Raw genomic sequence first — 27522 nt, 5'->3', positions numbered from 1 at the left:
GATTTTATAACCGATGCAAAGGCCGACCATAACGAGAGCATTGTTCGGTATGTCTTTGCTTCTGTTCAATCCCCTTATCTGTTTATACGCAGCCTTTCGCACCGTCTACAATGACACGGGTACACTTTCTACCACCCGTGCCTGCGCCCTGCTCGCTTGCGTCGTCCAACCGAATATTCCCTTGCTCTCTCGACGCTCAGTTTATCAACGCTCAATGTCTCTCAGAGCAATATACGAAAGTCCACTGTGTCCTCGAATTCGAATTCCACTTTTAGCACTCCGGAGCCTCTCCGTCCATCCTCCCTGTGCAGATTGTCCACGCTAACTCTCCCGAGCTACTGTGACATGCGTGTGGACTCAGAAGGTGATGTCGAGAACCTATTCGACACTACCGAATTTTGCCGTAGCGGAGGGTGTCCTGACACAGTCATTGTTGATGTAAAGGTCAAGAAAGTCTTGCTACTCTAAGGAAACGGTCAACGAAGAACGTCGAAATGCCCTATTCAGAAACAAAGTCCAAAGTCCCCTCTTTCCGTGATCTCCCCGCCAAAGATACCTCCATCTAAACCGTTGAAGCAGTCATAGTACTTGTATCCTCCATGCAAGGAACGACCCGAAGTTTATGTGTCACCGGCATGAGTTGGCAATTGGCTGGCCAGCCGTTATCATTGACATTATTTCTTGCCCTTGTGGTAAAGGGCCAGGTATATTACAACAAGAAGATATAGCGCCACAGCTCAGTCATTTTAATTTCAAGATACCCTTCATGTTACACCAGCATACCGCTTTAAGAGAAACAAAGTTAGCTTCTGGACGTCACGACCAAGCAAGTACTCACGCGATACCAGCAGTTTGGAGGGTTCTGCAGAAGAGCTCTCGTTACTAAACTAAAAACAGGACAAATCAAGAACGCACGAAATAAATCCACAAATCATAGCGGACACCGCAAGTTTCGCAATGACTTTGCCCCGTGACGGTGCTAAAGCGCCGAGCACACCGATCTGGATACCTAGAGATCCGAGATTCGCAAATCCACAGAGGGAATATGACGCAATCGTAAAGGCACGGTGCGACAGGGGGTTCGAACTCGCTTGGATGCTTGATAGTTCTGCCAGAATTAAGCATCAGCCACATATCCGTAAATTGGGGTCACGAGAGTACCTAAGTACGCAGCAAATTCGTTTTCAATTAGTTTCGTCGCTAACAGCTGTGAGACTCGGAGGATCTCAGCGCTGGGGACACCTAACGAAATATCAGCTTGGATGGCTCAAGATAGCAAGGATGTGTGCGGACCCAAGAAAAAGGCGATAGGATACCCGATGTATCCCAAGACTAGCTGTAAAGTAAGTTGGTGGATGCCGAATCCACGACCGACCCATGTCAAGACAGCATTGATGGTAGCGACAAGCGACAAAATCGTCAATACGTTAGTGCTATGGGACAGCTGAGTGACTTGTCGACGGCCGTTTCATGGGGCTCACAGGATTTGTCCCGCGACATTCAAGCCAAACAGACCTCCCAAAGAAAACGCATGAAGAGCGTTGACTGGCTGGTTCTTTCCCGCATCCCCACGGTCCACTACTATGCGACCACGAGTAACAGGTTCCTCGACTTCCGGAATCCGCATCTTGCTGATAGCAATGGAAGCAGGTATGCTCATGACAGATGAGGTGACAAGATTCTGGGGTGGAACACCCAGGGCAACATAGGCGGTCAAAACAGATCCGGAGATAGTGGAGAAACCTTGGATTCATAAATATTAACGTTCCGATGGTAGAATATTGTGAACAAACCAGAAGTCATGATAAGATGAAGTTCCGATGGGGTCATGATATCAACGTAGGGCTTGACCAAACAGGCAGACTCTCCTTGGCCTACCCAAGGAGAAGCAGCCGCGACGACTGCCTCAGCGCCAGACACGTTCATGAGCTTGAAGAAAAACCATGCACTACAAAAACAATGAATCTCACTCATCGATGAATGGTGTGTTCCATGTACTCACAATCCTTTGACCATCCATTGCATGGCGCCGAGCTTTGGTATACGTTAGCGGTGAGGGCTCAAAGTAGAGCCTAGTCACTGACGTAGTAAAGCATTTGAATCGTGGCGATGAAAAAAATAATCGCGGAGAGCTGTAATCTTATGATGTCAAGCGTTCGAGATTGAGGACACCACCTTCATACCACATTCACAAAAAACCATTTCTTCGCAATAGTTTCTGCATCGAAGAAGAACTCAGCTCCGACATCGGCTTCCGACAAGAAGTCATTTGCGAGATCCGCAATGTATTTGAAGAGGGAATAACCAGCGCCAGTCTTGAGCACAAAAAGAGCAATAGTTTGTTGAAGGAAAAGGCCGACTACCACAGTGGGCCTTACATTCTAAATCAGTGGATGCAGTAGGCCGAGGGGGAGGCACCAACCAGCAAATGGCAGATCTGTTCGTGGAACACAAGTAGAAACCGCACTGGAAAACAAACAACCCCAGTACTGAAATTGCTCGATGTCCATAATCACTGTTCTACAGCGGCGTCAGCTTATCAAAAACTCAAGACGACAGAACTCACGCCAGTGGGAGAGAATCCGAAAGCAGACCCAAACACAATGGCAAGAAGGCAGAGCCATCCAATTGTCAATCTTGCTGTCCGAGGAAGCTTGTACCAAGGCACCTGGATGCATGGCATCCATATGGCGGTAATAGGCTCCGTCACCACCGAATTGGGTATGAAGCGGAACGCGATAATGCTTAACAGTGCGGGTAATCAGCAAGGGGCATAACATTGCGTAGAGATCACTACTTACAGTAAGAAAAACCACGCAAAAAATGACTGCACGACCCTTGGAGAAGAATTTAGGTTTGTTAATTGAAAGACTCGGAGATCAGTCGATCACGTCATACCATTGTCCGCGTGTCGCTGTCAAAATGGTAGAAGATATCCACCACCCGAGGATGAGGGCAGCGAGGAAAATCAGGATTACAACACGGAGTCTCTTGTCGAACGTGCTCCTTGCTTGCGTCCCTTCATCCTTTTCTCCTGCACCCTCCAGATCGCCCCCAGCATCTACAACGGGTGCAATTTCCTGTTCTCTGTCAGAGTTCGTGAAGACGGACGTCTTTCTCTGTATGAACTTGAACTGATTATCTGCATCAAAATCACCTGCTGGAGCTGCCATGTTGGAGGGCCAGAAGAAATGCAGAGCGAGATAAGCGTCGATTATACGACTTGTACTTAATATCGAGTGTGGTTCCGAGTAACCTCCGTGCATGTGGTCGCATCTTTATCCGAAGAGGTCATATGCGGCATCATGCGATTAATATTGAGTCAAACAGTTCCTGACCAGAAGTCGTGAAGCAAAGCCACGGCTGCCGGATCCAGGCGAGCGCCACTGGGCTGAACACTTCCTTTGTCCTTCCCGCAGTCGTCCGTCTCCTAGGATAGGGACCTGACAGTGAAGGCAAGAGGGAAGCTAGGAGGGCGGGAAGGTACAACGGTTTCGACCCCGCGAAAGGTCTCATCAGGGGCTTGCCGCTACCCCAACCGCTCGTCCATCCAGAACTGTTTAGGAATCTCCTTCCTTAACCTATGTCAATGGGAGTGATTGGTGCGTGTCCGATGGACCAGGGGTCCCAAGGGCACATCAGTGAACTGGTGAACAAAGTAAATTGACATATATAACAATATATAGCCCGTAATGGCCAGCATCACAACAATTCTGCTATCGATTATTACATGGTCTTATTTGACTTTATAGAGGAAAGAAGAGTTGCTGATTTTCTTATGCAAGTTTGAGATCAGGAAAGGACGTAGGCATTACTCGAACTCAAACTTGAAGGAATGGTGGGTTGGAAGTTAATGATGGACCAAGAGACATGGCAATAGGGAAGTTAGGTGTACACATTCGCTGTTTCAAGACTGAGAGCGAATATCAGCAACTTGCAGAAAAAGACAATGTGTCCATCCAATGAATGAGAGTGAATTAAATCCTGTGAAGGTAATGGGTGACTATCCATAGGCAAAATAATGCGGAATAGATTATGACGGACTTTGAAATATATTTACGAAAGATAATCTGTACAGAAAACACAACCGTAACGCATCTGGAATAAAATAATTCAGTCAAAACTGCAATGGACGATCTACTACAGTATCATAATCTGGTGAACGACGGAGAAGAGACAGCATTTCTTGATGACAAAGAGGACGCGAGGATGTTAGCAGCTATGCTGGTTGCTGGAATAGAGCTTGCTTGACTTGATCGTGTCGAAACCTGGAACCCTAAGCGACTGTACCTTTGTCGTGCCCAGCTACTTCCTGACCCACATTGGAATACCCCGTGGCAAGTGTTGTACGTGAGTCAGACTGATCGCGCATTTATTACAACCATGGGCATCGATGTTCAAACATTTGAATTCATCCTTACTTCCGGCTTTGCCAGTCTGTGGTACCATAAGCCCATCACATGTCCTGATACCAACTTGCATGGCATTCCACGCCTGAATCGCCGTTCACTCGATGCTGGTGGAGCACTTGGCCTCATGCTCCACTATCTCAACTCCACCATGCATGAGACTAGCCTCCAACAAATTTTTGCATTGATCCCTGCCACTGTTTCTCGCTATCTCACCTCTGGACTGCCCATGCTCTTACAAACTCTATGCTCTATGGTTGATGCCGCAATTTGATGGCCATGGGGACCTGATTTTGAGCATTGTAGTACCCTCATAGTTGCGCGTCACTCACGCTTGCAAGGTGCTTTCGGAAGCATCGATGGGCTCAAACTCCCTGTGCAGACTTCAGATGATGTTGATATTGAAAATGCTACCTACAACGGATGGCTTTCCGAACATTTTATCAGTTCAGTCATAGCATTTTCTGCTGAAGGTGCGTTTTTTGGTCTTTCTCCAACAATTTGTACTCAATAGTTACTTTACAAAGGTGTTGTGATTGCGGCAAGGACAAATGCACCTGGCAGCTGGCACGACTCTCGTCTCGCCTCTCACATCTATACTCAACTTCGACTCGACACACCTCCTGACTACTACATTGTCGCAGATACTGCGTTCCCTCATGGGACGACTTCCATTGACGGACACATTCGCGCACCTCTGAAACATGGCCAAGTTTTGCGTGGCTCAGCTGCTGAGATAGAGGAGCATATGGCATTCAACTGCGAACTACTCTCTTACCGTCAAACAGCAGAATGGGGCATGCGAGCTATCCAAGGTGCCTTTGGAAGGCTACGCATACCACTTGACATCACTAACCAAGAAGCTCGCAGTGACCTTATCAAAATCTGTCTTTGGCTGCACAACCTGTGCGCCATATGTGTTGGGATCAATCAGATACAGACTGTGTACATGAAGCATTGGCAGGCTACTGAGGATGATCTAGATGTGTGGCGAGACTTCGAAAACATGCTATTTTCAGAGCAGAGGAAGAAGGATCGAGTCTCGCAATTCCATGTCATATTGGAATTCCAGTAGATACAACATGTAAAACTTGTAATGATGATATCAGATGAGGAATGCAATGCTAGTTTCAATGCAGATGAGATGGATGAGAAGGCAGACAGGAAAGACATTTGAGATGGAACAAGCGCAAGACGTAGAACATTGTAGCATCCAACCATCCAGTACCTGCAATGCCGATTTTGATGAAGATGATGAGATGGACGAGAGGTCAGACAAAGGGGAAGACAAGGGAAAAGACATTTGAGACGGAATGAGCGCAAGATGTAGAACGTTGTAGCATCCAACCGTCCAGTACCTGCAATGCCGATTTCAATGGAGATGATGAGACGGACAAGAGGTCAGACAAAGGGGAAGACAAAGGAAAAGACATTTGAGACGGAACAAGCGCAAGACGTAGAATGTTGTAGCATCCAACTGTCCAGTACCTGCAATGCCGATTTCAATGGAGATGATGAGACAGACAAGAGGTCAGACAAAGGGGAAGACAAAGGAAAAGATGTTCGAGACGGAATGAGCGTAAGATGTAGAACATTGTAGCATCCAACTGTCCAGTACCTGCAATGCCGATTTCAATGGAGATGATGAGACGGATGAGAAGGCAGACAGGAAAGACGTTCAAGATGGAATGAGCACAAGACGCAGAATGGTGAGAAGCAGCAATCTTTGCATGGTACATTGGTACCCTAGGTACATTGTAAGCATCATAGCACAATCAAATCTCTACTGACCCCTCCTTTTGAATGGGCTTGATAGGCTCATCAGTGAAGTCCTCGAAATATGGGCAATCAGAATACTTGGGACGTCCAGAGGGGCTGCATCTTTGAAGGCGTGGTGGCTTGGGCCCCTCAGATGCGGTACTTTCACCTTCATCAGTAAGCCACCTAATGGATCCCCCACCCTCAGGGTACCACTCTTGATGCAAATTCTTGCGTTTGGGCATCCAAACATGCTGATGGCACGTGGATCTGCTCATCTGCATCATCTTGATGCGAAGCTCGGCCCGATCACGTTCACGTTCAATGTCATACATGCGAGCACACAAATCGAAGAGTTGGCCATGCAGGGTTTCTGTAGTGGCTTGGGAATCACAGAGCTGCTGACTTTGGGTAAGTAGTTGCGTGGTGGCAAGGCTGCGATTGGCATGATCTTTGTCACAGTTGCGTTGGGTGGCTGGGTCAAATGTGGTGGAAAGTTGAGTGAGTAAATCCATAGCTGCCGCTCCTCAAGTATTGCGACGTGGAGCTGGGGCATCTGTACAAGGAGTGGAGCGGGCAATCGCTGTATGCTGAATTGGGGGGGAGGTATGCTCATCCTGGTTCTGGTCAGAGATGACAGAGTGACTGTCACCATCTTCCATGGCATCAGTAAGTCTGTGTCATGCAGGTCACGGGTTCCTGCGCACTTGTTAATGAGTTGTTTGATGTGATGGGCACGTGTGACTTCTGGAGGGCACACACCATCTCCAGTCGGCTTCGTAGTCTTGACCAACTGTAGTTCTACTTGTGAGCAATGTCACAGTCATGAGACAAGTTGAATCTTACCTGTTTGAACTTTGTTTCGAGTGAAGTGAGTTTGCAGTTCAGGCTGGTGGTTCACCTTGGCCCATTGGCCAAACTTAACTTGAACAGTCTGCCACCCGCAGTTGACTAAGAGGGAGCTCATCATGGACTATGTCAAGGAGACTTTTAACGTCCAAGGCAGTATAATTGTTGGACCCCTGAGGGCTGGCCTTGCCTTGCTCGTGCTTCCGCTTCATCATCCTCAGTCTCTGTCCTCTCGAGAATGCTTCTTTGGGTTAGCATATCCAGCATTCTTATTCTCCTTGCCTTTGCCCCTTGGGGCTTTGGCCTTGTGACGAGCGCCTGCTGTTTTGGTGGCTGGAGTATAGCTGCAGGCCTCCGCAATACTGGCAGGGTAAATCAAGTCCATATCATCAGAGTGAGGTAGGGGGAGGAGCACAGGGTTAGCTATATTCGTGGTTGGCACCTCATGTAGAGCAGGGCGAGAACTGGATGCCAGCAAGGGTGGAGGTGTGCCTTTGTGGGACTGGAAGGCTGGAGTGAGTGCGTAGGTAGAAGCAGGCTGCATGTATATAGTTAGTTGAGTCAAAAACATCATATGATACTCGACGTACCTGATAACCTGGACCATCGCCATGTTCAAACTAAAAGGACTGATCAGTTGTAAGAGTCTATAGTAAGTCGAGTATCAGCCACCAGTAAACAATCATTTGATAAGACTTACTTTGCAGATGCCTGGATGAGACACCCAAGTGCCAAAATTATGCACGGGCGAATGCACTTCCAGCGTGGTCATAGTGTAATTTGGGGTAAGATGGGGTACTACCAGGAGGTATCATCATGGATTGTGGAGGGGGAATGTCAGACATTGCATGCTGTAGTTTTAATGAAAATAATGCTTACCTTGTTGTCCTCCAATGCGTGCTTTTATACGTCTCAAAAACCTGAACTGTCAGATGCACAAATGATTCTAGATGTTGTAGTTAGTAGAACAGCCCTGTGGTGGTCGCATGAATACATTAGTACACACATGGAATAAAGTATTTAATGACAAAAAAACAGTCGCAGTAACTTGGGGAACAAATGGTTTTTGCGACTCTAGACTTATAGGGAGAGAATGGTATCAGCACTGCTCACCTCATACCCTGGCCAGTCGCAGTGGTATGTGTTGGCGTCGTCTGCTGATAGTAATCTTAAAACTTCAGCTGAAAACTTCACCAGGGAGCTCAGGGATTGGACTGTGTATATTGGAAAATGTTTGGACCAGGTAGCGACTATCGCCATGCTGAACATGTGTCAGGCAGGGACCTTCAAGTATGATTAGTCAGCGGATAGCTTGGGCGTAGTGGCCCAAAATGGTTTTAATCCGTTGTTTATAATCCGGAATAATCTGTAAGGGGGGGGCCCCCCCCTTCTAGATTTAGAGTTTGTAAGGGGGTCAGAAAATAATGTTTTGCAAATTCGATGCAAATGGACAGTGGCATTGTGGCACAATTTCCTTAAATGGTCTTTTTTATTCTATCTTATTTTATTCTGCAATATTTCAGCCTACGGATAGTCACCCAATAGTCATCTAAAGAAATCAGAATCATCAGTTCAGAAGTAATGTTCGCTACTATGATGCCAAGAGTGAAAGCCAGTATCTTTCCAACAAAAGCGACCTGTCCAACAAGTGAGCGAGAGCAAAAATACCTGCTGCTTTAAATTTTGATGCTATCAGCTTTGAAATACCTAATGATCATCAGCATAATTTCAATTGGGAATCTGTGAGAAAAGCTTTACCTTTGCCAGGAGTTGGGATTGCTTGGTGAGGTGAACTGACCAGAAATGTACGCATTGAAGCTTCATTCCCATTAATTATAGAACAACCATCCAAATCAGAATGAAAGCCAGTTGCTTCCAGGCAACAGTTGTGTGTCCTCCTCATCACCAGTGGTGCTTGTATGTACAGCTTCTGGCTTCAGCACCATGTCATTCAGACATTTAATAACCATCCGCTGTACATCACTTCCTATTCGACAAGCGTATGGTGCATTGCACCATGCATTAACATATTCGTGTGTCTTCAGCCACCACAAGAGGAGTTCTTAATGAGGACATTTGGGACCTTCGCATTGTAAGTCCTTGATTCAGCAACAAGGGACTTCAAAGCTAAGGCAGCTTCCAATCCCACGAGATTGCAATGACTGCATTGCATTCCTAGTACACACAAATGACTGAACCAAGTGAGAGGACCCACATTTTGAAGCTGAAATTGTGCTATCAGCAATTGGACTAAAAACTGCAGGTATTGTCATGAGTACTCTGTGTTTCCTATGTTCAGCCTTTTGAAACCAAGTATGTGGATGAACAATTCAAGGGGTGATTTGTGCCATCAGTGAAATGAGTAGAAGCGATAGACATTGTCATAGTTGCGATGTATTTCATACATGCAGCCTGTTGAAATCAAGCAGGTGGATGGACACCATGAGGCTTGACTTGTGCTGCTAGCAAAAATAACCAGATTCCACAGACATTTCCATAGTTGTGTTATATTTCCTGCTTTCAGTGTTTTGACACCAAGCAGCTGAATCTAAGATGCTGTCATGCTGCATGACTCATGCATACTACACTGTTACAGATGGTATTTATGAGGTCTGAAGTCGCCATAAGAGAGTGGTGTATCACACCAGACAAGGTTTCATCAAATCATCATGATATTAAAAGTAAAAATTACTTGTGGAGATGGCCAGTGATTGCTTGAAAACAGTGTAGGTAGACTATTGATAGGTATCTAAGAAGAATCAAAAGCAGCATCATCACGCTGGGCCCTCTGCCTTGCAAGAGTGTTCACAGACATATTAGCTTTCACCGTGTCGCTAAGCTCACTGCAATGTTTTTTTCCAAAAACTTTTCTAAAAATGAGTCCAGTTGAGGCTGCTTGGCAACGTAAACGATACACACCTTGTCCACCACTCAAGAAGTTGCTCAACCCTGCACCAAGCATCTCAACTGGGAGGCTTTTCAAAGAAATCCACAATAGTCCACCAGAATTGGGTGTAGTCAAAGTCACCATTGATTGAGTGCCATGAGGTAACAGATGAAAGTGCAAATTGCACCTGCATATGTAGTCATCGTTTATAAACAATTGCAACAAAAGTTACAATAATACAAACTTACTTGACAAGCGATGTACGCAATTGAGCAAGCAGTGACTTTATCCATCTTGATAATTTGTGCGACATGTTTTTTCACTTTGATTGTCAAGAATGCTGTCTTAGCACATCAGTTGTTCTCAATTACATCCGTGTCATTGCCATCACACTCGATGTCTTTTGCAGAGGATGGGGATGTAAAGACAGCTTTGTAGGCCTGTAAAATGACGTGAGATCATCATTGGGTGACTCAAATGTGACAAACCTGCAGCAAAATTTTTCCCTTAAAGATACCTTCCTCCAAATCATCAGGTTTGGCAGTGTATTTTTCATACAAAAACACTGGGAAAGAAAGGTCTGTCACCACATAGCCTTCTGATCAATCTCGAGTCCCTGCCTGTACACTAGTAAAAAGTAAGAGTTGTGAAAGATGCAAGTCTGCTACATACACTGGGTTGTTCCAGTCAAGTTCAGTCGGGCATAGTAATCTGCCACATGCATCATTGATGAATCCATGGCAATGTTTGTCATCGGGATTGACTGGGGGAGTTGGCTTGAATGCAAGATTAACCCAGTCTGAAACAAGAGTCTTTAGCTTCAATGTGTCATCTCCCTGGGTGCCATCAGCCCCTTGCCTAAGCTAAACAGTCTCAAGATCATAAGAATTGACCTGAATGGCGGTAAAACATACCATCTTCAGCATGCTGTTAAGAACCATGCTCAAAGGAGAGAGAGACTGACTCAGAGGGGCTTGGCCTCAGCTCGTATGCTGTGCCCCTTACCCGAGTATGTGCCCTTCATTTCAGAGGAAGTCCGATGATGGTCCGATGAAGTCCGGAGGACTTCTGGAGGCTGGCTACTCTGGTGGAGAGTGCAGGAGGACTTCCAGAGGAGTGCGGGAGAGTTCCGGAGGGATGCAGGAAATGCTCAGGAGAGTTCCCGCTGCAAGGTAATACTTCTACAGGAAAACAGGATGGACAGATAGGAGGTCCAGAGGTCTGGAAGGAATAGGGGCTACATCAGACGAAGTCCGATGTAGAAGCAAACAGAGGTAGACTACCCTAAGGTAGAGTCGGAGGGACAGGAAGTGGAACTAAGTCCAGAAAGAAGGTAAGTGCTGGAAAGGCAAGACTCCAGCCTAGGGAAGCAATCCCTAGACTTGGGACAGAGACATAGGGGACAAATCCGAAGGTCCGGAATTCTGGCCTAGGGAATCCTTCCCTAGGCCTTACAGAAAAGGACAAGACTCAGATGGACTGAAGTCCAGAAGATGATTGGGCAGATCTAAGGTGATAGAGTAGGAACTAAGATGATATTCAGACTGAGGACTCTACTGTAGTTGTACAGGGGTTATATACTAGAGGCTATCTGAGAGGATCAGTAAGCAAAGGAGTAAGGCTATGTACGAGCATGCGGAAACACATTGGTAAGTAAGACAGAACATATGTAAATGAACTCGGAGATGAAACTAGTACAAGGATCAATCAGCAAGACGGAAACAGAGATAACCAAGAACCGGAAAGGTGGAGATGCCTAAATGGGGATAGGTGCAGGATCTCGGATAGAGGGTGGGAATAGGTCCAGAGATAGTAACAGTTAATATCCGGAGGTCCGGAGATCTGGGGATCCGGAAGGCAGGGTGGAAACAGGACTGAGATATGTGAGGTGGTGGATGTAGTCTGGAATCCAAGAGGAGGTAAAGTCTGGATGTCTTGCTGGACGGAATGTGCGTAGGGTGGACAGGATAGGGGATCCAGGAATGAGTTGGATATGGGGTCCGGAAATAGGTCCGGAAAGCGTGGGAATATGATGGGATCTATGTCTGGCATATGGGATATGACACATGCACACATAGTTGTTGTGCTCCATGTCTGTGGTTTTCTTCAAAAACCATGGCAAGGTTCTCACTAGGATGCTGTACCCGTATAGTAGCCGATCTTGGCTACATAATGAAACCAATGAGCACACTCATCATGGCATAAATAGAGGGCAAAAACTTACTTGACAGTGCCATTAGTATCATCATCAACATTGTCATATCTCTGGTCATTTTTGGCGACTGAATCCTCGATACTATTGAACAAAGTGACAACATGCCTTAGCCCTCGTCCTTGAGCTAGATAATAATTCATTTGCCTGTTGGATGATGAGTAAAGTCGAGCCAGGAATGATGGAGTTCCTACTACTTTTCCTTCATTGTATGCCCCAACTTGAGAGCCTCTAACTTTCCTTTGAGTTCAGCAATCTTCCTTCTCTGCCGAGCCTGGGCGAACATTGACTCAGATTCTGGAGTTTGGTGAAGGCCATGGTCATTCTGCTGACCATCAACGTCCATGGTGCTGCCAGAGATTGACATGCTGCCCTCTGAAATGTGTGACATTGATGAAGAGGGACTCAGAAGGAGTGACTGTCCAAAAAGCAGACAAGGAATAAGAAATGCAAGATGAGGGAATGAAACAACCACCTGTTTTATACTCCCCTGCTGCACAACAACCATTTAAGCAAGTCTGCCAAAATTACAGGAACATGGACCTGTAGCTCATATGCATATGCTTCAGCTTGCAAGTTGCTCAAAATGGACTAGCCACTCACATCATGTTTGTACTAATCTGGCTCCAATTTGAACTCTTGCATAACTTCAAGTTGTCCGTTCAATTCAAGTTGACCCAGAACCGTACGCCGGTAGAGTTTACACCTGTCACTATAGCTTAAGTAGTAATACAAAGTAACAATGATTATTTGAAAAACTCACTGAATAGGATTCATGGGTGTAGGGTGCATGCCATCACCAACATGCGACCCAGCAGAGGAATATGCCATCATAGCTTGTTGGTAAGCAGCTTGTGCTGCCTGCTGCATGAAGAATTGTGGATTTCCAAATCCTGGCATCATACCTGGATGACCCATATACCCACCCATCATCATGGGGTTAGCACTGTTCATCATGGGGTTGGTGCCATTCATCATGGGGTTAGCACCAGCCATCATCGGATTCCCACCAGTCATCATCAGGTTCATGCCCATCATCATAGGATTGGCCATCATCGAGTTGCCCATCATATTCAGGTACTGCTGGCTGCCTCCATACATGCCCTGCATCTCCAGTTGATTGTGTTGGAAGTCGTCAATCTTGCATTGCCATTCTTCAGCCATCCTTTTTTCATGCTCACACTCCGTCAGAGCAGCACTGATGCCACCTTCGCATTTATGCTCACGCTCATGAGCAGTGATTGCACCCAAGAAACCTGTCTGAGGTGGTGGTGGCTTATTAGGAACATTGATGAGTGAGGCACTGGTTTCCTGTGCAAGTTCTTCTTGTCTCTTGGCAGACCGGTCTTGCTTGTCCTGCATCCCAGCAGATAGCAAACCATGAGGGGTAAAAGCTTTCGTCATGGAATGGGAAGCAGGTTCCAACTGAATAAAAGGGTCTTGTTGATGTGAGGGAGTTTCAGGTTGAGGATGAGAACTGGGCATGCGACCAGGATTGAGAACCTGTGTCCAAATGCCGCTCTGATGGGCAGCAACATGTTGATTAAAGTCCGCTTGTGGACAAAGGACTTGGGTAGTATATTCAGACTGTGGATGCAGGTGAGGGGCATCATCTGGCATTCACATGTGCTGATCAGAGGCGAGTTGCCAAGGTGGTGGCATGGTGTTCATGTAGTCATCTGACACACTGCCTGTGGATCATCAGCTCAAAGAATTCAACAAAAAGAGGATGCTGACCTTGAGTCAGCAGCCTTGGAACAGGTGGCAGTTTATGAGGATGTCATAGCTGCACATAGAGATTCGCATCTGTTGCTTGTTCTCCAGGTGTCACAGCACACCCTGCACTACTGGGATGCAGAGGCCTGACAGCCAGAACCGGTACAGGCATGACAAGACCTGGCTTCTTGCTCTCCAATGTTGAAGGGGGTTTCTCGTCAGAGTCAGCATCCTTGTCAGAGTCAGCATCCTCATCATCCTCTTCATCCTCTTCATCCTCCTCCTCTTCTTCATTGCTGCTCTTGTTCCACCAAGAAAGCCTGTTCCTATGCGTGACATGCTTCCCATTCACTCTCCCAGGCTTGTGAAGCACTGCCTGATGTTGCGCTTGTGCACACACCTTTTGTTGTGCAGCCTGCTTGGATGGTGCAAAGGATGACCTGTACTGTATAACTCCCTCTGAGCTCTCAGAGGCAGTGCTACCCTCAATGGTAGGCTCTGATGACATGCCTTGTTCTATTGGTGGTGGCTGGGATGTAGTTGCAGGCGGGGGTGTGACGTCGGGTGCACTATCAAGGAAAGACAATGCAGCAAGTGCATCAACATAACAGGCACTCGTGGTGGGGTTGGTAACTGGGCTTTGGGAGGTAAGGGTGGTGAGCCTGCATTATGCAGCTGCATTATAAATGTATGAGGCAGAGACAGTGCTCGAGGTGGCAGCTGTAAAACATCTTGTACATCTTGAATAGAAGGTAACTCTTTATCCTTCCCTTTGGGAGAGTAAGGCGATGTAAGACATGAAAGGGGTGAGGCAGGAGGGGGAGTTCTTGAAGCCAGTGATCTTATGGGCACTGGTGCAACAAGGGCCAACAATGACATGCCTGGCGAAATAGGCCTACCATTTCCTGAACTGGGACTTGTTGAACTTGTAGAAAATGTAGGTGACCCAGGAGATTCAGGCATAAGAGGAAGTTTGAACCTGCCAACATTCACACTCACTGCTGTTGATGGCTCCATGCTCCTCATTTGTCCAGTCTCCATGCTTGGCATAAGCCTTGAGTCTGAATGCGAGGTGGGAGGAGGGCTTCTGGTCATTGGGAGACCAGTCATCGACCCAGGTATGTTCTCTAGGACCAGGTTCAATGAAGTAAGTGGAGAAAGCATCTGCAACTGGCTATGCTTGGATATGGAACGTGACATAAAGTCCTGATGTCCGCTGCTCATCAATTACCCTACAGAATCTGGCTTCTCGCTTGACATTGAGCTGCTGATCATCATCAACTCAGGTGTGTGGTGCTCATTCAACATTGAGCGGCTCTGCATATGAGGGAAATCCAGAAATGTTTTGTGTGTTGCGCTCCATTCTGTAATGGGGGAGAGTGCATGACCGACAGTGAGGTCTGGTGGTGAGCGCAAGTCAAAATTGACCATGGGGAGCTGGGGGATGTAAGCAGGCTGACTGTTTTGTGTTTGTGGTTGGGGCTGAGCAGCATTTTGTGATGGCTGTTGCTGCTGTGGGCAATTCGGATCAGCCCCTAGACCCATGGGAGGTAGTGGGGGTGGCACAGACATCGCATGCAATTTGGGCATGCATGAGTGGAGGATATTTAGGAGACGATTGCAAATGGCAGAGGTCTGGTTGTCACGAGGGTCCATAGACTCTGCAACTTCATGGTCAAGGAACAGGAGCTATTGTCCAATAAATCAGTGGACTTGTGCTGGCAAGCAAATTGTACTAACATCTCTCCCAGGATTGACTGGATAAGCAAACATCAGCGAAACTGGATTGCGAGGATCCCAGGTGTATGCTTTTGGATGGCTGTATAGCTCAAATGCATCATGAAGCGCTAGGTAAATGGTGAGTTATCATTTTCTGCATGACTGAGATAGTCTACTCACCAACAAGCCACTTGAGCATCTCAGAAGCTTGTGTGTTCCCTGCCTCAAGCTCAGGCATGACAAGCAACCACCCCTCCCTTCATTTCATCATCACCAATCAAACCCCCAAGTTTCATGAGTATGCTTCAGTTGATCAATTCTGGGCACTCTGGGTACACCGCAAACACCTGTGAAACCTCCCTAAGCATGAGAAGGGAATGCTTCTTGTTCTTTGGCCTAGGGGATGCATAAAGTGCAAGCAAAGGCTTGGCAGAGGCTCAGGGGAGTGATCCCATGAGAAGAGATTTGACATGCATTTCTTGGGAGTAGGTGCAGTGCCAGTGGTAGTAGATGAGGCTCCAGGATCGGTTGATGAAGTTTGCGACCCAGAGATGACCATCCACATGTGTTTCCAGTCTGTTTGTCCAGCAATGTGAATGAGCACCCACCCTTCCATATGGCCACAGATGAGGGTTGTGTGGGTATCTTTACCTGAGATATATGACATCAGTGTTGAACATACTGCAATAAGGGAACTGACCTTCAAGCAACGTTATGTGTATTACTAATTGAGTGGTATACATTTCTTTGAGACAAGACTTTTCCCAAGCAGATAATTGTAGAGCTGTTGCCCATGACTCCAATGCTGGTATTGATGGACAGCTGAATAAAAGTAAATTAGAGCCTGCTGTGTTGAGAGTGAGGACATTCGTATATGTCTTCCATGGTTGCTCTGGACTCTCTGTGGGGCCAGTGACTGAACCTAGTACATGAACAAACTACAGCCAATGTCATCACCACCAGTATAGACAGAGAATGGAATAAACTCACAGCATCTGTAATATTGACATACGTAGGTGTTAAGAACCATGCTCAAAGGAGAGGGAGACTGACTCAGAGGGGCTTGGCCTCAGCTTGTACGCTGTGCCCCTTACCTGAGTATGTGCCCTTCATTTCAGAGGAAGTCCGATGATGGTCCGACGAAGTCCGGAGGACTTCTGGAGGCTGGCTACTCTGGTGGAGAGTGCGGGAGGACTTCCGGAGGAGCGCGGGAAATGTCCGGAGGAATGCAGGAAATGCTCAGGAGAGTTCCCGCTGCAAGGTAATACTTCTACAGGAAAACAGGATGGACAGATAGGAGGTCCAGAGGTCCGGAGTATGGAGGACAGGAGGTCTGGAGGTATGGAGGACGGAACGTCCAAAGGTATGGAGGGCAGAATGTCCGAAGGACAGGATACCAGGACATCCAGAGGTACAGAGGACAGGAGGTCCGGAGGTCCAGAAGGAATAGGGGCTACATTGGACGAAGTCCAATGTAGAAGCAAACGGAGGTAGACTACCCTAAGGTAGAGTCGGAGGGATGGGAAGTGGACCTAAGTCCGGAAAGAGGGTAAGTGCCGGAAAGGCAAGACTCTAGCCTAGGGAAGCAATCCCTAGACTTGGGACAGAGACATAGGGGACAAATCCGGAGGTCCGGAATTCTGGCCTAGGGAATCCTTCCCTAGGCCTTATGGAAAAGGATGAGACTCAGATGGACTGAAGTCCAGAAGATGATTGGCAAGTAGAACAGGATCTAAGATGATGAACAGGAACTAAGATGATGAACAGACTAAGGACTCTACTGTAGTTGTACAGGGGTTATATACTAGAGGCTATCTGAGAGGATCAGTAAGCAAAGGAGTAAGGCTATGTATGAGCATGTGGAAACACATTGGTAAGTAAGACAGAACATATGTAAATGAACTCAGAGATGAAACTAGTACAAGGATCAATCAGCAAAATGGAAACAGAGATAACCGAGAACTGGAAAGGCGGAGATGCCTAAATGGGGATAGGCGCAGGATCTCGGATAGAGGGTGGGAATAGGTCCAGAGATAGTAACAGTTAATATCCGGAGGTCCGGAGATCTGGGGATCTGGAAGGCAGGATGGAAACAGGACTGAGATATGTGAGGTGGTGGATGTAGTCTAGAATCCAAGAGGAGGTAAAGTCCAGATGTCTTGCTGGATGGAATGTGCATAGGGTGGACAGGATAGGGGATCCAGGAATGAGTTGGATATGGGGTCCGGAAACAGGTCCGGAAAGCGTGGGAATATGATGGGATCTATGTCTGGCATATGGGATATGACAGTAGGAGGCACCTCAAGGCCCTTCTTGTTTGCTTCCTTGATCTCCTTCATGTCCCATATGCTCAACGTTGTGCTGCTGAGCTGTGCCCAGACATCAACCCATCCATCATCTTTGGGATGTTGGCCATCCGGTTGGCACTGTACGTGCTTTACTAGTGGGCCACTGAAGTAGACCTTGCAGGCATGCGCAACAGTGAGCTGAACAATGGAGTGTATATTAGGGTGGAGAGGGGGGACAGAGGTAGAATTTCTGCAGGCTGCTAAAGCCATGTCGGACTCTTGGTCATCCTGCTTCTCTGGTGAGGAGCAAATTGAACCCATTGTTTGAGCGTGCTGTTGGTTGTTTTATGGTGCAAAGTCATGGTCTTGCACGCCGGTGCTTGGGCATCAGTTAGATTGCTGCTGGTCATGGTGATCTGTATTTGCATCACTTGAATGCTGCAACTGTTTTCAAAAAGAAAAGAAAGACAAAGTGTGAATGTGCGACATTGTATTAGTGACTGATTGTTGTTGAGCAGGTCTCAAGACTGACTGGTCCTCCTATTGAATTGTTAGTATTACAACTCCAGCACTAGGGTTGTGGTTGTTGCCTGGTGGACTTGTTGCAGGTAGTCATGCGTGAAACTTTGTGTATGTAGATTGGTTCCTCTGAGGCACGAGTGTGTGGAATGTTGATATTAATGCAGGGTTTTGGACTGATCTGTCATGGCGCAGCACCTCAATCTCAAAAGTTACAATAGATGCCAACCCACAAATATTTGAAACTGGACCTTCTTTGATTCCAACAACACAGGGAAACCTGCTTGCTTTGGTTGAGAGGCTGTAGAAATATTTTGTGGTAACAATATGGTAGTACTATACAATGAAGCAAGCTGCAAGTCGTGATCATGACACAAACACTATGAAACCTTTGAAAAAGGGCGGATTGAACGGAATGCAAGCAGATAGTAAATGATGTTGCTGGTATGAAACTACAGAATGTAGTACCCTCCATTCCCAAACCCTCCTTGATCATTGTCAAATTCAAAATTTAATGGTGTCGGTTCAAAACTAAAGAGCTCGTCACCAAAATTATCTGCTAGTGACAGTCCTATGTGCACTGACCTGGACAGCATACTAAAGTCTGTACTACTAGTAGTAGCCTCAGACAGGTGCACAGTCAAAGGTGGGGCAATATCTGACTCAGGTCATGGAAAGACAAGCTCTTCGAGGGAAAGACAAGCTCTTCGAGGGAAAGAGGTATGTAAATGGATATGGAATAGTCTGGTGTCAAAGGCCTGTGTGGCCCTGCTGTCAAAAAATCTTGACTGATCTGCAGTAACAGCAAACCCATGGTCCATGTGTGCTGTAGTGCCTCGGATATGATTCACGAATCCTCCTCCATTGGAAGATGGCTTATCACACTTGTGGGTGCTTCCAGACCCATCGAGCAATGGAGGGCACTACTGAAAAAGTGTGAGCATGACACTCAGGTCCAACATAGTGAGAATTACTCACATGCCTCTTTGGTGCACATTTAACATATGTGCTTCCATTGCAGGCCCATGGGTGGCAGACGACAATGCCAGCAACATTGCTTCATTGACTGCATCCTGCTCATCAGCATATGGATCTGTCGTGAAGTGGAGGGGGGCTCCCAACAGTGACATTTTTCTGCTCACAGCGTGTCGGATTGCTAACCTTGCCTAAAAATCACATGTCAACATATGAACACTAAGATTAAAATCTTGAACTACCGAGACCGCCGATTCTGAAAACATCTGAGTAGGAGTACTTTTGATCTCAAGTCTCATATCCTCATCTCAGAGGGGGGAGTCTTTGCCAGTGTACCAGTGTGCTATATGAATCTCTTCCACTACCAGGTTTGCAAACAGAAGCACGAAAATAGACATATTGGTAATTTCCTGACCATGAAGGTAATAGGATAAGGGTGAAGTCAAATTGAACAATGAATTTTGGCGATGATCCTTGAAATCCTGATGCTCCATGTTTGACAAAACAGAGTCCAACAGAGGTTGAACATTGAAATAATCAATGAGATCCTCCAAGGTTCTCAAGAGTTGTCAACGGTTGAGCAAGAGGGCCTTGTAGATGATATCTACTACCTTGGGTGACATCTCTAAATCTGGATTTGTGAATGAGTACAGTCACAATCCAGGATGGCAATCAGTAGTATGTACCGCATCTGAACTTCAGGTTGGCCTGATTGATGATCTCTACAATATAGTCATTCATGGCTCATTTTTCTGCTGTGGTGATGTTTCACAGCCAGCCCATAGTCATAGTGGAATTGAGAATCATGCGCTGTGGGAAACACAACAAGAAGAGAACTGGAAAGTAGACTTCTAATGTTGGGCTAAATGTGCTATGCCTAGCTGCTATTCAGCCCTAAAGGGTTTCTGGACTAAGCTCAGTGCTCAAAGAGGATAGGAAATCATGCTAATAACTCTTAGTCTCAGACTGGTACTGGTAGGTGGTGAAAACTATGATTATTACATAAGCACCAAAAGTGCGAACATAACACTAAGCAATATCTGCCTATACAAGCCCACAGAATATGAAATCCCTACAGCACCTTTTAGCCCATGTGAGGGCAACCTGTTCATTTGAGTTGAAATCCTTGAACCACTTTCTATCCAGGTCCATACTACTATTAGTGCCAGCCGCTGATGTCAAGCTGGTTGATACTACTGATGTGGAATCAGAGTGCCTTGAACTTCCACCATAAGTGACATGGGCACTGCTAGTGCTATGGGAGTAAGGAAAAATGCAATGCGATAAACCTGATATGAGAGGCCACACAGCTGACTGCCATCTGGTGCAGCTTGATGGATCATTTGGGTCATATGAGAAAGCTTGGAAAGACATGATCATGGGCTTGGACTTGGAGGAAGAACGAGCTTTAAAAGATGTGTTAAATAGTGGGATGTCAGGAAATCAGCTATGATTGAAAAAAATAATATGGCCGCACTAACATGAAATCATCACTGATCCAAGACGAGAACGGTCGATGAAGTTGAGCTGAGGCACAATGTTTCCAGCCAGTCTGGCCTGGAACTTCACATGTCGAATGGACCTTGTGCAAACTTACCAAAAACCTGGCTATAGGGGAATGATGTTAGGGCATGAACATGTAAAATACTAGGCAGTTTTGACAGTGATTACTGCCAGCTGCTCACATAACATAACTTTTATGCACCCACCTTCATTGTGACTCTCAATAATAGTGATTACAATGTGACAGTAGGATGATGATCTCCCCTGGATCTCTGAATAATCTCCAATCAAAGCTGCTTGTTTGGTAGAAAAGGCTTCTGTATTCGATAGGATTTCAAATTAAGCATGTGATTAACTCACTGAGAGTATCCAGCACTCTAAGATGTGAAGGGTCAATAGTATTTGTCAGGTCAGGGGAGAATGATGATGAGATGATAAAGATTTGGTCTACTGCGCACTAGTATTTAACATTAGGGGCATGGCACTGAAGTGAAGCAATGATACCAAATATGGCAGCTCACCTTTGACAACATTGCACAAATGGTTACTTCTTCGAACCCATGAGGCTTGTTATAAGCTTCAAGCCTTTTGGAAAATTGCCAAGGGAAACAGAGATCAGTTTGTGTTAATCTTCACTTTAGTATTGAAAATTAAACCCACCGTGTGTCTGCAAATAATGAAGGACAGTGATGTGATCAGGCAGAATGATACTAATTGTTTGAATTTATTATTTCATTGCTTATACTCATAAATATATCTTTTCACTTACGTGCAACAACAGCGAGTGGAAGGACAACTTGAACCTACCAGTGTAGGTTCTCCCCTATTGAATAATTCAGGATCTATAAATAAAGACTCCATTGATAAAACATACATGGTTATGAAATATAGAAAGCAAGATTATTCCACATCTGACGTACAAACTGAATCACAATGAGATCCAGCCTGGAGGACCAATGGAGCAGGCCTAGGCTTATCCAAGTCCGAGTTATCAGATGAACTTTCGCACCAAGGCCCATTATCACCAGGGTCAAATCTACAACCATTCTTGCCTATCACCCCAACTCCTGCATCCTGTAGGGTGTTGCAGATAGAACCAATCTGCACATCAACTGCCTTCAGATGTGCCTGGGCCAAGTCCTGTTCATCCCCTAGGATGGTGTTCATGAGATCTAGTTCATGGGAGTGAAGACGTTGATACCGCATTCTTGTGGTAATAGCCCAGCAAGTGATACGTGAAAGTTCGAGCATGTGCTTGTCAACTAAGATTGCAACTTCTGGTGATGGCGCAGAAGTTTGGTTCCACTTTTGAGAGAAAAAACAATGAATATTAGAATGTCTGAAATTCCAATGAACATACCATAGTTTGGAGGGTCTTGAATTTTTTTGTAGGTGGGATTGAGTCCTCATCATGGATGCCACCTTGAAATAAGCTATATGGAATGGCACACTTCTGGCGACCACTGTTACCCAAGGTCTTCCTTGGCACTGTCATGCTAAACTCATGAATTTGAAGGGCAGGACCATCAGTAGCAGTCTTTGTGTGTGATGCAATAGGAGAGCTACTTGCAGGAGGAGAGCTACTTGCAGGAGGAGAGCTACTCACAGGAGGAAAGCTACTTGCAGGAGGAGAGCTACTCGCAAGAGGAGAGCTACATTTGGGAGGGGAACTACTAGGTGCCACAGATGTAGGTGGTGTGGTCGCTGACCTACAAAATATAGTGAGTGCCAAGGATGGTGACTGTCTGTCATTGAGTTAACAAACCTAGGCTTATTAGAACCTCTTCTTGATTCTGAAGAGCTGCTCATCATATATATCAATGCTGTTGGGGTGTGTCAGGTTGAACCTAAACTAAGGAATCAAAGGGATGGAATAGATGGCAACCTCAGGCTATGGCAACACCTTCCTCAAGCTGGTGTTCAAAACATCATGGTCAGTCATGAGTGTGATGAGTGCTGGGGAAGCATCATGTGGTGGGGTATGGTGTGGATCATGTGACACCTACCAATAAACACATTCTGAGTATGGTACTTAGTACTAGCTAGGACTTCATACTAGTAGAGTCAGGCTGATATCATGATATACACATAAATGTTTCTGAGGAGAATGAGAAGCTTAAGCTTTGAATAATGTGTATCGCATTAATAGGGAATTTAAAAAGATGGCAAGTCATTGAACTCATCCTCAATCTCATGCCCATCCTCTTCACAGCCATCTTCAATTTCACTTCCCTCATCTTCCCATTCCTCTTCCAGTTCCTCATTGCTAAACTCTTCATCGCTTGCTTCCTTCTCATCATCGTATCCTTCATAGCCCTCACTGTCACTATCCTCTCTGTAACCAACATCCCCCTGGAGCACGACACTGTTACTGTTGTCTACAGCGTCCACAATGCTGGATGGTGATTCATTTCTGAGAGAGTCTCTAGCTATCATGCACAACATTGCTGGGTATCCCACACCCAACTGTGTATACCACATAAACATATCTCAATCTACGAAACTTATGTAGCGGTTAGGAGCAGGACTGCGGCATAGATGAGTATTCACACTCACATGCCAACACAATACACCTCCCAGTCATCTAGAGCTCCATCTGGACGTGCCAATGACTTCCCACCTCGAAGCGAACTAACACCACGCCCCAAATTGAAGGCTGGGATCAGATGCGCTCCTTGAATGACCTGCCCTGGATCAAGAAATCCAAATGTGTCTGTGTCCGACTCATCCACAAAGGCCACCCTTGGAAGATGAGCACATTTCATACCAGATTTATGGTTCCTCAGCAGGGCCAACCATCTAACCCAAAGGACCTCTAGGTGATGCTTCACAGGTGTGCCCCTGTTGTTGAGCCACATTTCCATATGATAGATAACCAACATGTGGGCATACCAATATGGGTGGTTAGGTGCAGTCTCTCCCAAGAGTACCATGATGTCACCATGTGTTCTGGGGTTGATTGTGTCATACTCGTGCCTCATGTCATATGTAGTGTAATGTACTTGCATCGTCTGAACAGCATAGATTGTGTTGTTAGGAATAATGACCAAGTTTCACTCTTCGTCTGTAAACACGTGGTTGCAGTAGCTGATATCGAGCTTGCGCAGCCTATACAAAAGGTGATCTTTAAGTTTTGGTATAAAATTCTGGAATCCACTCATGAGTACAATGCATTTCAAACAAATGCAATATTACTGCTACCTTGAGAGCCAGATTATCAGTGTGCTCTTGAAGGAGTGTGAATAGAGGGACTGTATTGTTCTGACTGACCGCAATATGGTGATGCTTTCCAGAGGAGGGTGCATCCACTGGAGATAGACTGATAGAAGGGGATGTACCCCCCACTTCTGCAACCCGCTGTAGCACATGACGCCTGCACTCGTGTTTAGCTAACTGCACGGGGGTGTCAAGCTTGTTGGTGAGTGGATAGAAAGCCTTTAGAGCTCGGTGTGCAAGTTCTCCCTGTGCAAAGACTTCAGGTTTGAATTCATGGAATGCAGTCGATACACATGATTTGGGTGGTAAAGGAGTCAGCAGTTCCAAAGAATCTGATAGTTCTAACATAGTCTCCCATGGCATGAAACTTATAAGTTTTTAAATTGAACTTCTTCCCCCTGACCTTACTTGATTCTGGAGGAGCATTACCAGTTTCGGAGTGTTTTGCCAACCATTTTGCTTTCTCCTTTGGTAGCTCTGTTGTGTTAAAGGCAGTGCAAGTGTGAGCCTGAAACTTCCACAAATTTCGAGAGAGTTTCTTGAAGATTTCGTCAAGAAAAACCAAGGTGGAGTTGCAGTGTAACCTGAGTTTTGTGAGTGCATGCCATTGCACAAATTGATAGAGAAGAGACTGGATAGCTGCATCGTGGTCAGGAGGAAACAGCCCTTCAAAAACTGGAATAGCACACTGGTAGGTATGTTAGCGAGCATAATATAAAATTCACAAAACTGAACCTGTACCTGTAATATGTCTTCAAAATCATGGGCAGCCAACTTTTTCATCTTGGAGGTGTTGATGGAAAATTTGTATATCACTCCATTACCATATGTTGGAACTTGACGAAATCTAGGGTTGGAATGAGTTGGCAATGGTTAGCAGGCAATAACACTCCATACACATTCTTCATACCTGGTGTCAAGGGTCACAATAGCTTGAGCACCTCCAGGAAGGGCATAAAGAAGCCTCAAAAGGTGCATAAATAAAGCTTTCCAGGTCCCCAATTCACACTCGTGCATAATGTCAACAACGAGCATATGAAATGGATCAAGGCTGAGCGGTCCGAGTTTATTAATGAACTGATTCTGGGAACACTGGTTTGAGCTAATCATCCCACTATGGAACCAGTCTCATTTACCAGAGTAGGCACCCAGGAGCCCTCTCTGAGGGCGTCTTCAACCTTGGCACCATCTACAATATTTCCCAGTTGATAGATAAACTCACGAGCTTTGATAACCTTGGCCATGGCATATACTTGAAGGTTGGTAAGGCGGCTTCTCATATCCTTCACAAGACCAAGATAGTCAAACAAGCCTTTTGGTACGAGGCAGCGAGGGCACAGGCATGAACCCATATCTTTTATGGTTGCAATTAGAACCCTGGAGATCTATGAGCCATGTTTTTAACTAGCGCAATAAAAACATACTTCTCCAGATAATTGGCAGAATACATGAAGATGTGAGGGTATATTCTCTGCATCACTCCATCAGCGCATTTCAGAACAAGACCGTGTCGATATGCATAAACAAAATCTTCATCCAGTAATATTTCCCAGCACACATGGAATAACTCCCTATGGCAGTAGGTGTGGATGGAGGCCATGCCTGTTTTTGATACTCAAGGCAAGCTACTGATAACATCTTTGATTTTATCAGGGAGCTGATGAGAAGAGTCAATGTCCACGTCAACCAAGGACATGCAATCAAAATACCCACTGATGGCAAGAATCTGATGAGGTGACACACTCCTGATATTGGTGATGAACATATATATTTTGTTAGATTTCCGAAGTACACATAGAGTGGCCAAGCTTTTGCGGTTCTGAAGTTCACCAGGTGTGTTGCATCGGAAAAGAGCATTAGCCCTGTGATGACCCATTCCAATGAACAGCCAGGCTCCTTTGGTTGCTTGTGAATACTGTCCTGCACTTCCAACCAGACATCTGAGGTGTAAAGTTCATCATATATCCACTCTTTGTGTCCGTCCAGAGGGCCCTTCCACAGATGTTTGAAGGGCATGAGATGAAATGCTGCTGCTTGAGCATCTCTGAATGCCCCACAGATAACATCAACCAGAGGGCAGTAGTGAAACCTGGGAATGGTATAAGGCCTGGGACTATCCCCTTTTGCCTTCATTGGAATGTTGATAGTGACAGACATCTCAATCCAGTCATCCAGAAAATTGATTCTCTTCCCACTCTCGTCTTCATCTAATTCTCACAAGCTCTGCCTTACTGAGAACCCCTGAAGGTGTTCAGGGTCAAAATCCTTTGCCAGCATTATGTCCTTGATGAGGGACACAACTTTAGATTCCGATACTTGACTGCTACCAGAATTCATCCAGGAGATGAGCTGATAGATCATCATATTTGCAAAAGGATATGGGGGAGCATAGACCTGCGGTGGAGAATCACTGCCTTCAGCAGCATTGGGACATGTCCTTGCAAGTAACAAGGATGAAATGAATTTATCCAGCTCAAAAGAAGGGTGATGAGGGTAAAGTCTGCAGATACCAAATGAATTAAAGGTGGTCTGAAGTGTATCTGTGAGTGTTAGAAGAAGGCATTGGATCCTAGCTTGAGCTGGAAGGGTACCAGAATTTTGAGTCAATGCATTGTGATTGTCAGCATTATCAGAGATATTGAGATCCTCTTCGGAGCGATTGATGTTAACATAATGCCTTGGGATTCATCTGACAGGGCATGCCCATTCATCTGAATGAGTAAAGTGATTAGAAAGCTATGACTGCTATTCAAAATCATATGAACCAGAGGTATCTATGTCAATATTCATCTCAATGTCGTTATCGTTTTGTGGGACATCTGTTTTGATGCAGTGCTGGGGGTCTGCAAGACTGGGTTCAGGTGTATCAAATATGTGAGAAGCAGACCCTCTCCTCTCCTCTGCCAGTGACCGGTAAGCAGCAATTGGTTTCAGATGGCCATGTTAAGAACCATGCTCAAAGGAGAGAGAGACTGACTCAGAGGGGCTTGGCCTCAGCTCATACACTGTGCCCCTTACCCGAGTATGTGCCCTTCATTTCAGAGGAAGTCCGATGATGGTCCGACGAAGTCCAGAGGCTGGCTACTCTGGTGGAGAGTGTGGGAGGACTTCCGGAGGAGCGTGGGAAATGTCCAGAGGAATGCAGGAAATGCTCAGGAGAGTTTCCCACTGCAAGGTAATACTTCTACAGGAAAACAGGATGGAAGGATAGGAGGTCCAGAGGACAGGAGGACAGGATGTCCGGAGGTCTGGAGTATGGAGGACGGAATGTCCGAAGGTACAGAGGATGGAACATCCAGAGGTACGGAGGGCGGAACATCCGAAGGTATGGAGGACAGGAGGTCCAGAAGGAATAGGGGCTACATCGGACGAAGTCCAATGCAGAAGCAAGCAGAGGTAGACTACCCTAAGGTAGAGTCGGAGGGACAGGAAGTGGACCTAAGTCCGGAAAGAGGGTAAGTGCCGGAAAGG

At 46.0% G+C, this 27522-nt stretch overlaps 7 protein-coding genes across 7 annotated transcripts; all 7 read right to left on the bottom strand.

Annotated features, from left to right (window-relative positions):
• Positions 1 to 887: 887 nt before the first annotated feature.
• Positions 888 to 3173, bottom strand: BJ212DRAFT_1272223 (Na+ dependent nucleoside transporter C-terminus-domain-containing protein; the record flags this gene model as incomplete). Its single annotated transcript, XM_041331007.1, has 12 exons — positions 888 to 1108; positions 1162 to 1242; positions 1294 to 1433; positions 1482 to 1743; positions 1794 to 1948; positions 2003 to 2034; positions 2085 to 2132; positions 2184 to 2373; positions 2423 to 2520; positions 2567 to 2744; positions 2802 to 2837; positions 2899 to 3173. The coding sequence occupies 12 exons, from the start codon at positions 3171 to 3173 to the stop codon at positions 888 to 890; spliced, it is 1716 nt and encodes a 571-aa protein (XP_041192848.1).
• Positions 3174 to 10021: 6848 nt separating this feature from the next.
• BJ212DRAFT_1209287 (uncharacterized protein) lies at positions 10022 to 10766 on the bottom strand (the record flags this gene model as incomplete). The annotated part of the gene is made up of 5 exons (XM_041329193.1): positions 10022 to 10090; positions 10152 to 10247; positions 10275 to 10343; positions 10392 to 10483; positions 10532 to 10766. Coding segments are annotated over 5 exons (561 nt in total), but the record flags the coding sequence as incomplete, so codon positions are not given.
• A 956-nt stretch (positions 10767 to 11722) lies between these two features.
• BJ212DRAFT_1481115 (uncharacterized protein) lies at positions 11723 to 12461 on the bottom strand (the record flags this gene model as incomplete). The annotated part of the gene is made up of 3 exons (XM_041340211.1): positions 11723 to 12068; positions 12128 to 12262; positions 12313 to 12461. 3 exons carry the CDS (start codon positions 12459 to 12461, stop codon positions 11723 to 11725), a joined length of 630 nt encoding a protein of 209 aa, XP_041192846.1.
• A 269-nt stretch (positions 12462 to 12730) lies between these two features.
• Positions 12731 to 16476, bottom strand: BJ212DRAFT_1504594 (uncharacterized protein; the record flags this gene model as incomplete). The annotated part of the gene is made up of 13 exons (XM_041341610.1): positions 12731 to 12821; positions 12879 to 13728; positions 13853 to 13866; positions 13954 to 14207; positions 14232 to 14400; positions 14436 to 14506; positions 14731 to 14756; positions 14831 to 14958; positions 15063 to 15520; positions 15572 to 15678; positions 15731 to 15807; positions 16021 to 16201; positions 16251 to 16476. Coding segments are annotated over 13 exons (2652 nt in total), but the record flags the coding sequence as incomplete, so codon positions are not given.
• Positions 16477 to 17676: 1200 nt separating this feature from the next.
• Positions 17677 to 18159, bottom strand: BJ212DRAFT_1481112 (uncharacterized protein; the record flags this gene model as incomplete). The annotated part of the gene is made up of 1 exon (XM_041340210.1): positions 17677 to 18159. One exon carries the CDS (start codon positions 18157 to 18159, stop codon positions 17677 to 17679), a length of 483 nt encoding a protein of 160 aa, XP_041192844.1.
• Positions 18160 to 21735: 3576 nt separating this feature from the next.
• BJ212DRAFT_1481110 (uncharacterized protein) lies at positions 21736 to 22644 on the bottom strand (the record flags this gene model as incomplete). Its single annotated transcript, XM_041340209.1, has 3 exons — positions 21736 to 22140; positions 22196 to 22544; positions 22601 to 22644. 3 exons carry the CDS (start codon positions 22642 to 22644, stop codon positions 21736 to 21738), a joined length of 798 nt encoding a protein of 265 aa, XP_041192843.1.
• A 345-nt stretch (positions 22645 to 22989) lies between these two features.
• Positions 22990 to 25501, bottom strand: BJ212DRAFT_1481109 (uncharacterized protein; the record flags this gene model as incomplete). Its single annotated transcript, XM_041340208.1, has 10 exons — positions 22990 to 23230; positions 23392 to 23676; positions 23728 to 23846; positions 23910 to 23981; positions 24037 to 24392; positions 24460 to 24739; positions 24793 to 24898; positions 24962 to 25134; positions 25188 to 25428; positions 25476 to 25501. The coding sequence occupies 10 exons, from the start codon at positions 25499 to 25501 to the stop codon at positions 22990 to 22992; spliced, it is 1899 nt and encodes a 632-aa protein (XP_041192842.1).
• Between the last annotated feature and the right edge of the window lie 2021 nt (positions 25502 to 27522).

The sequence above is a fragment of the Suillus subaureus genome (genome assembly GCF_016647635.1).
Source record: "Suillus subaureus strain MN1 chromosome Unknown BJ212scaffold_17, whole genome shotgun sequence".
Classification (NCBI taxonomy): Eukaryota; Fungi; Basidiomycota; class Agaricomycetes; order Boletales; family Suillaceae; genus Suillus; species Suillus subaureus.
This window is presented reverse-complemented; position numbering and strand designations above follow the sequence as displayed.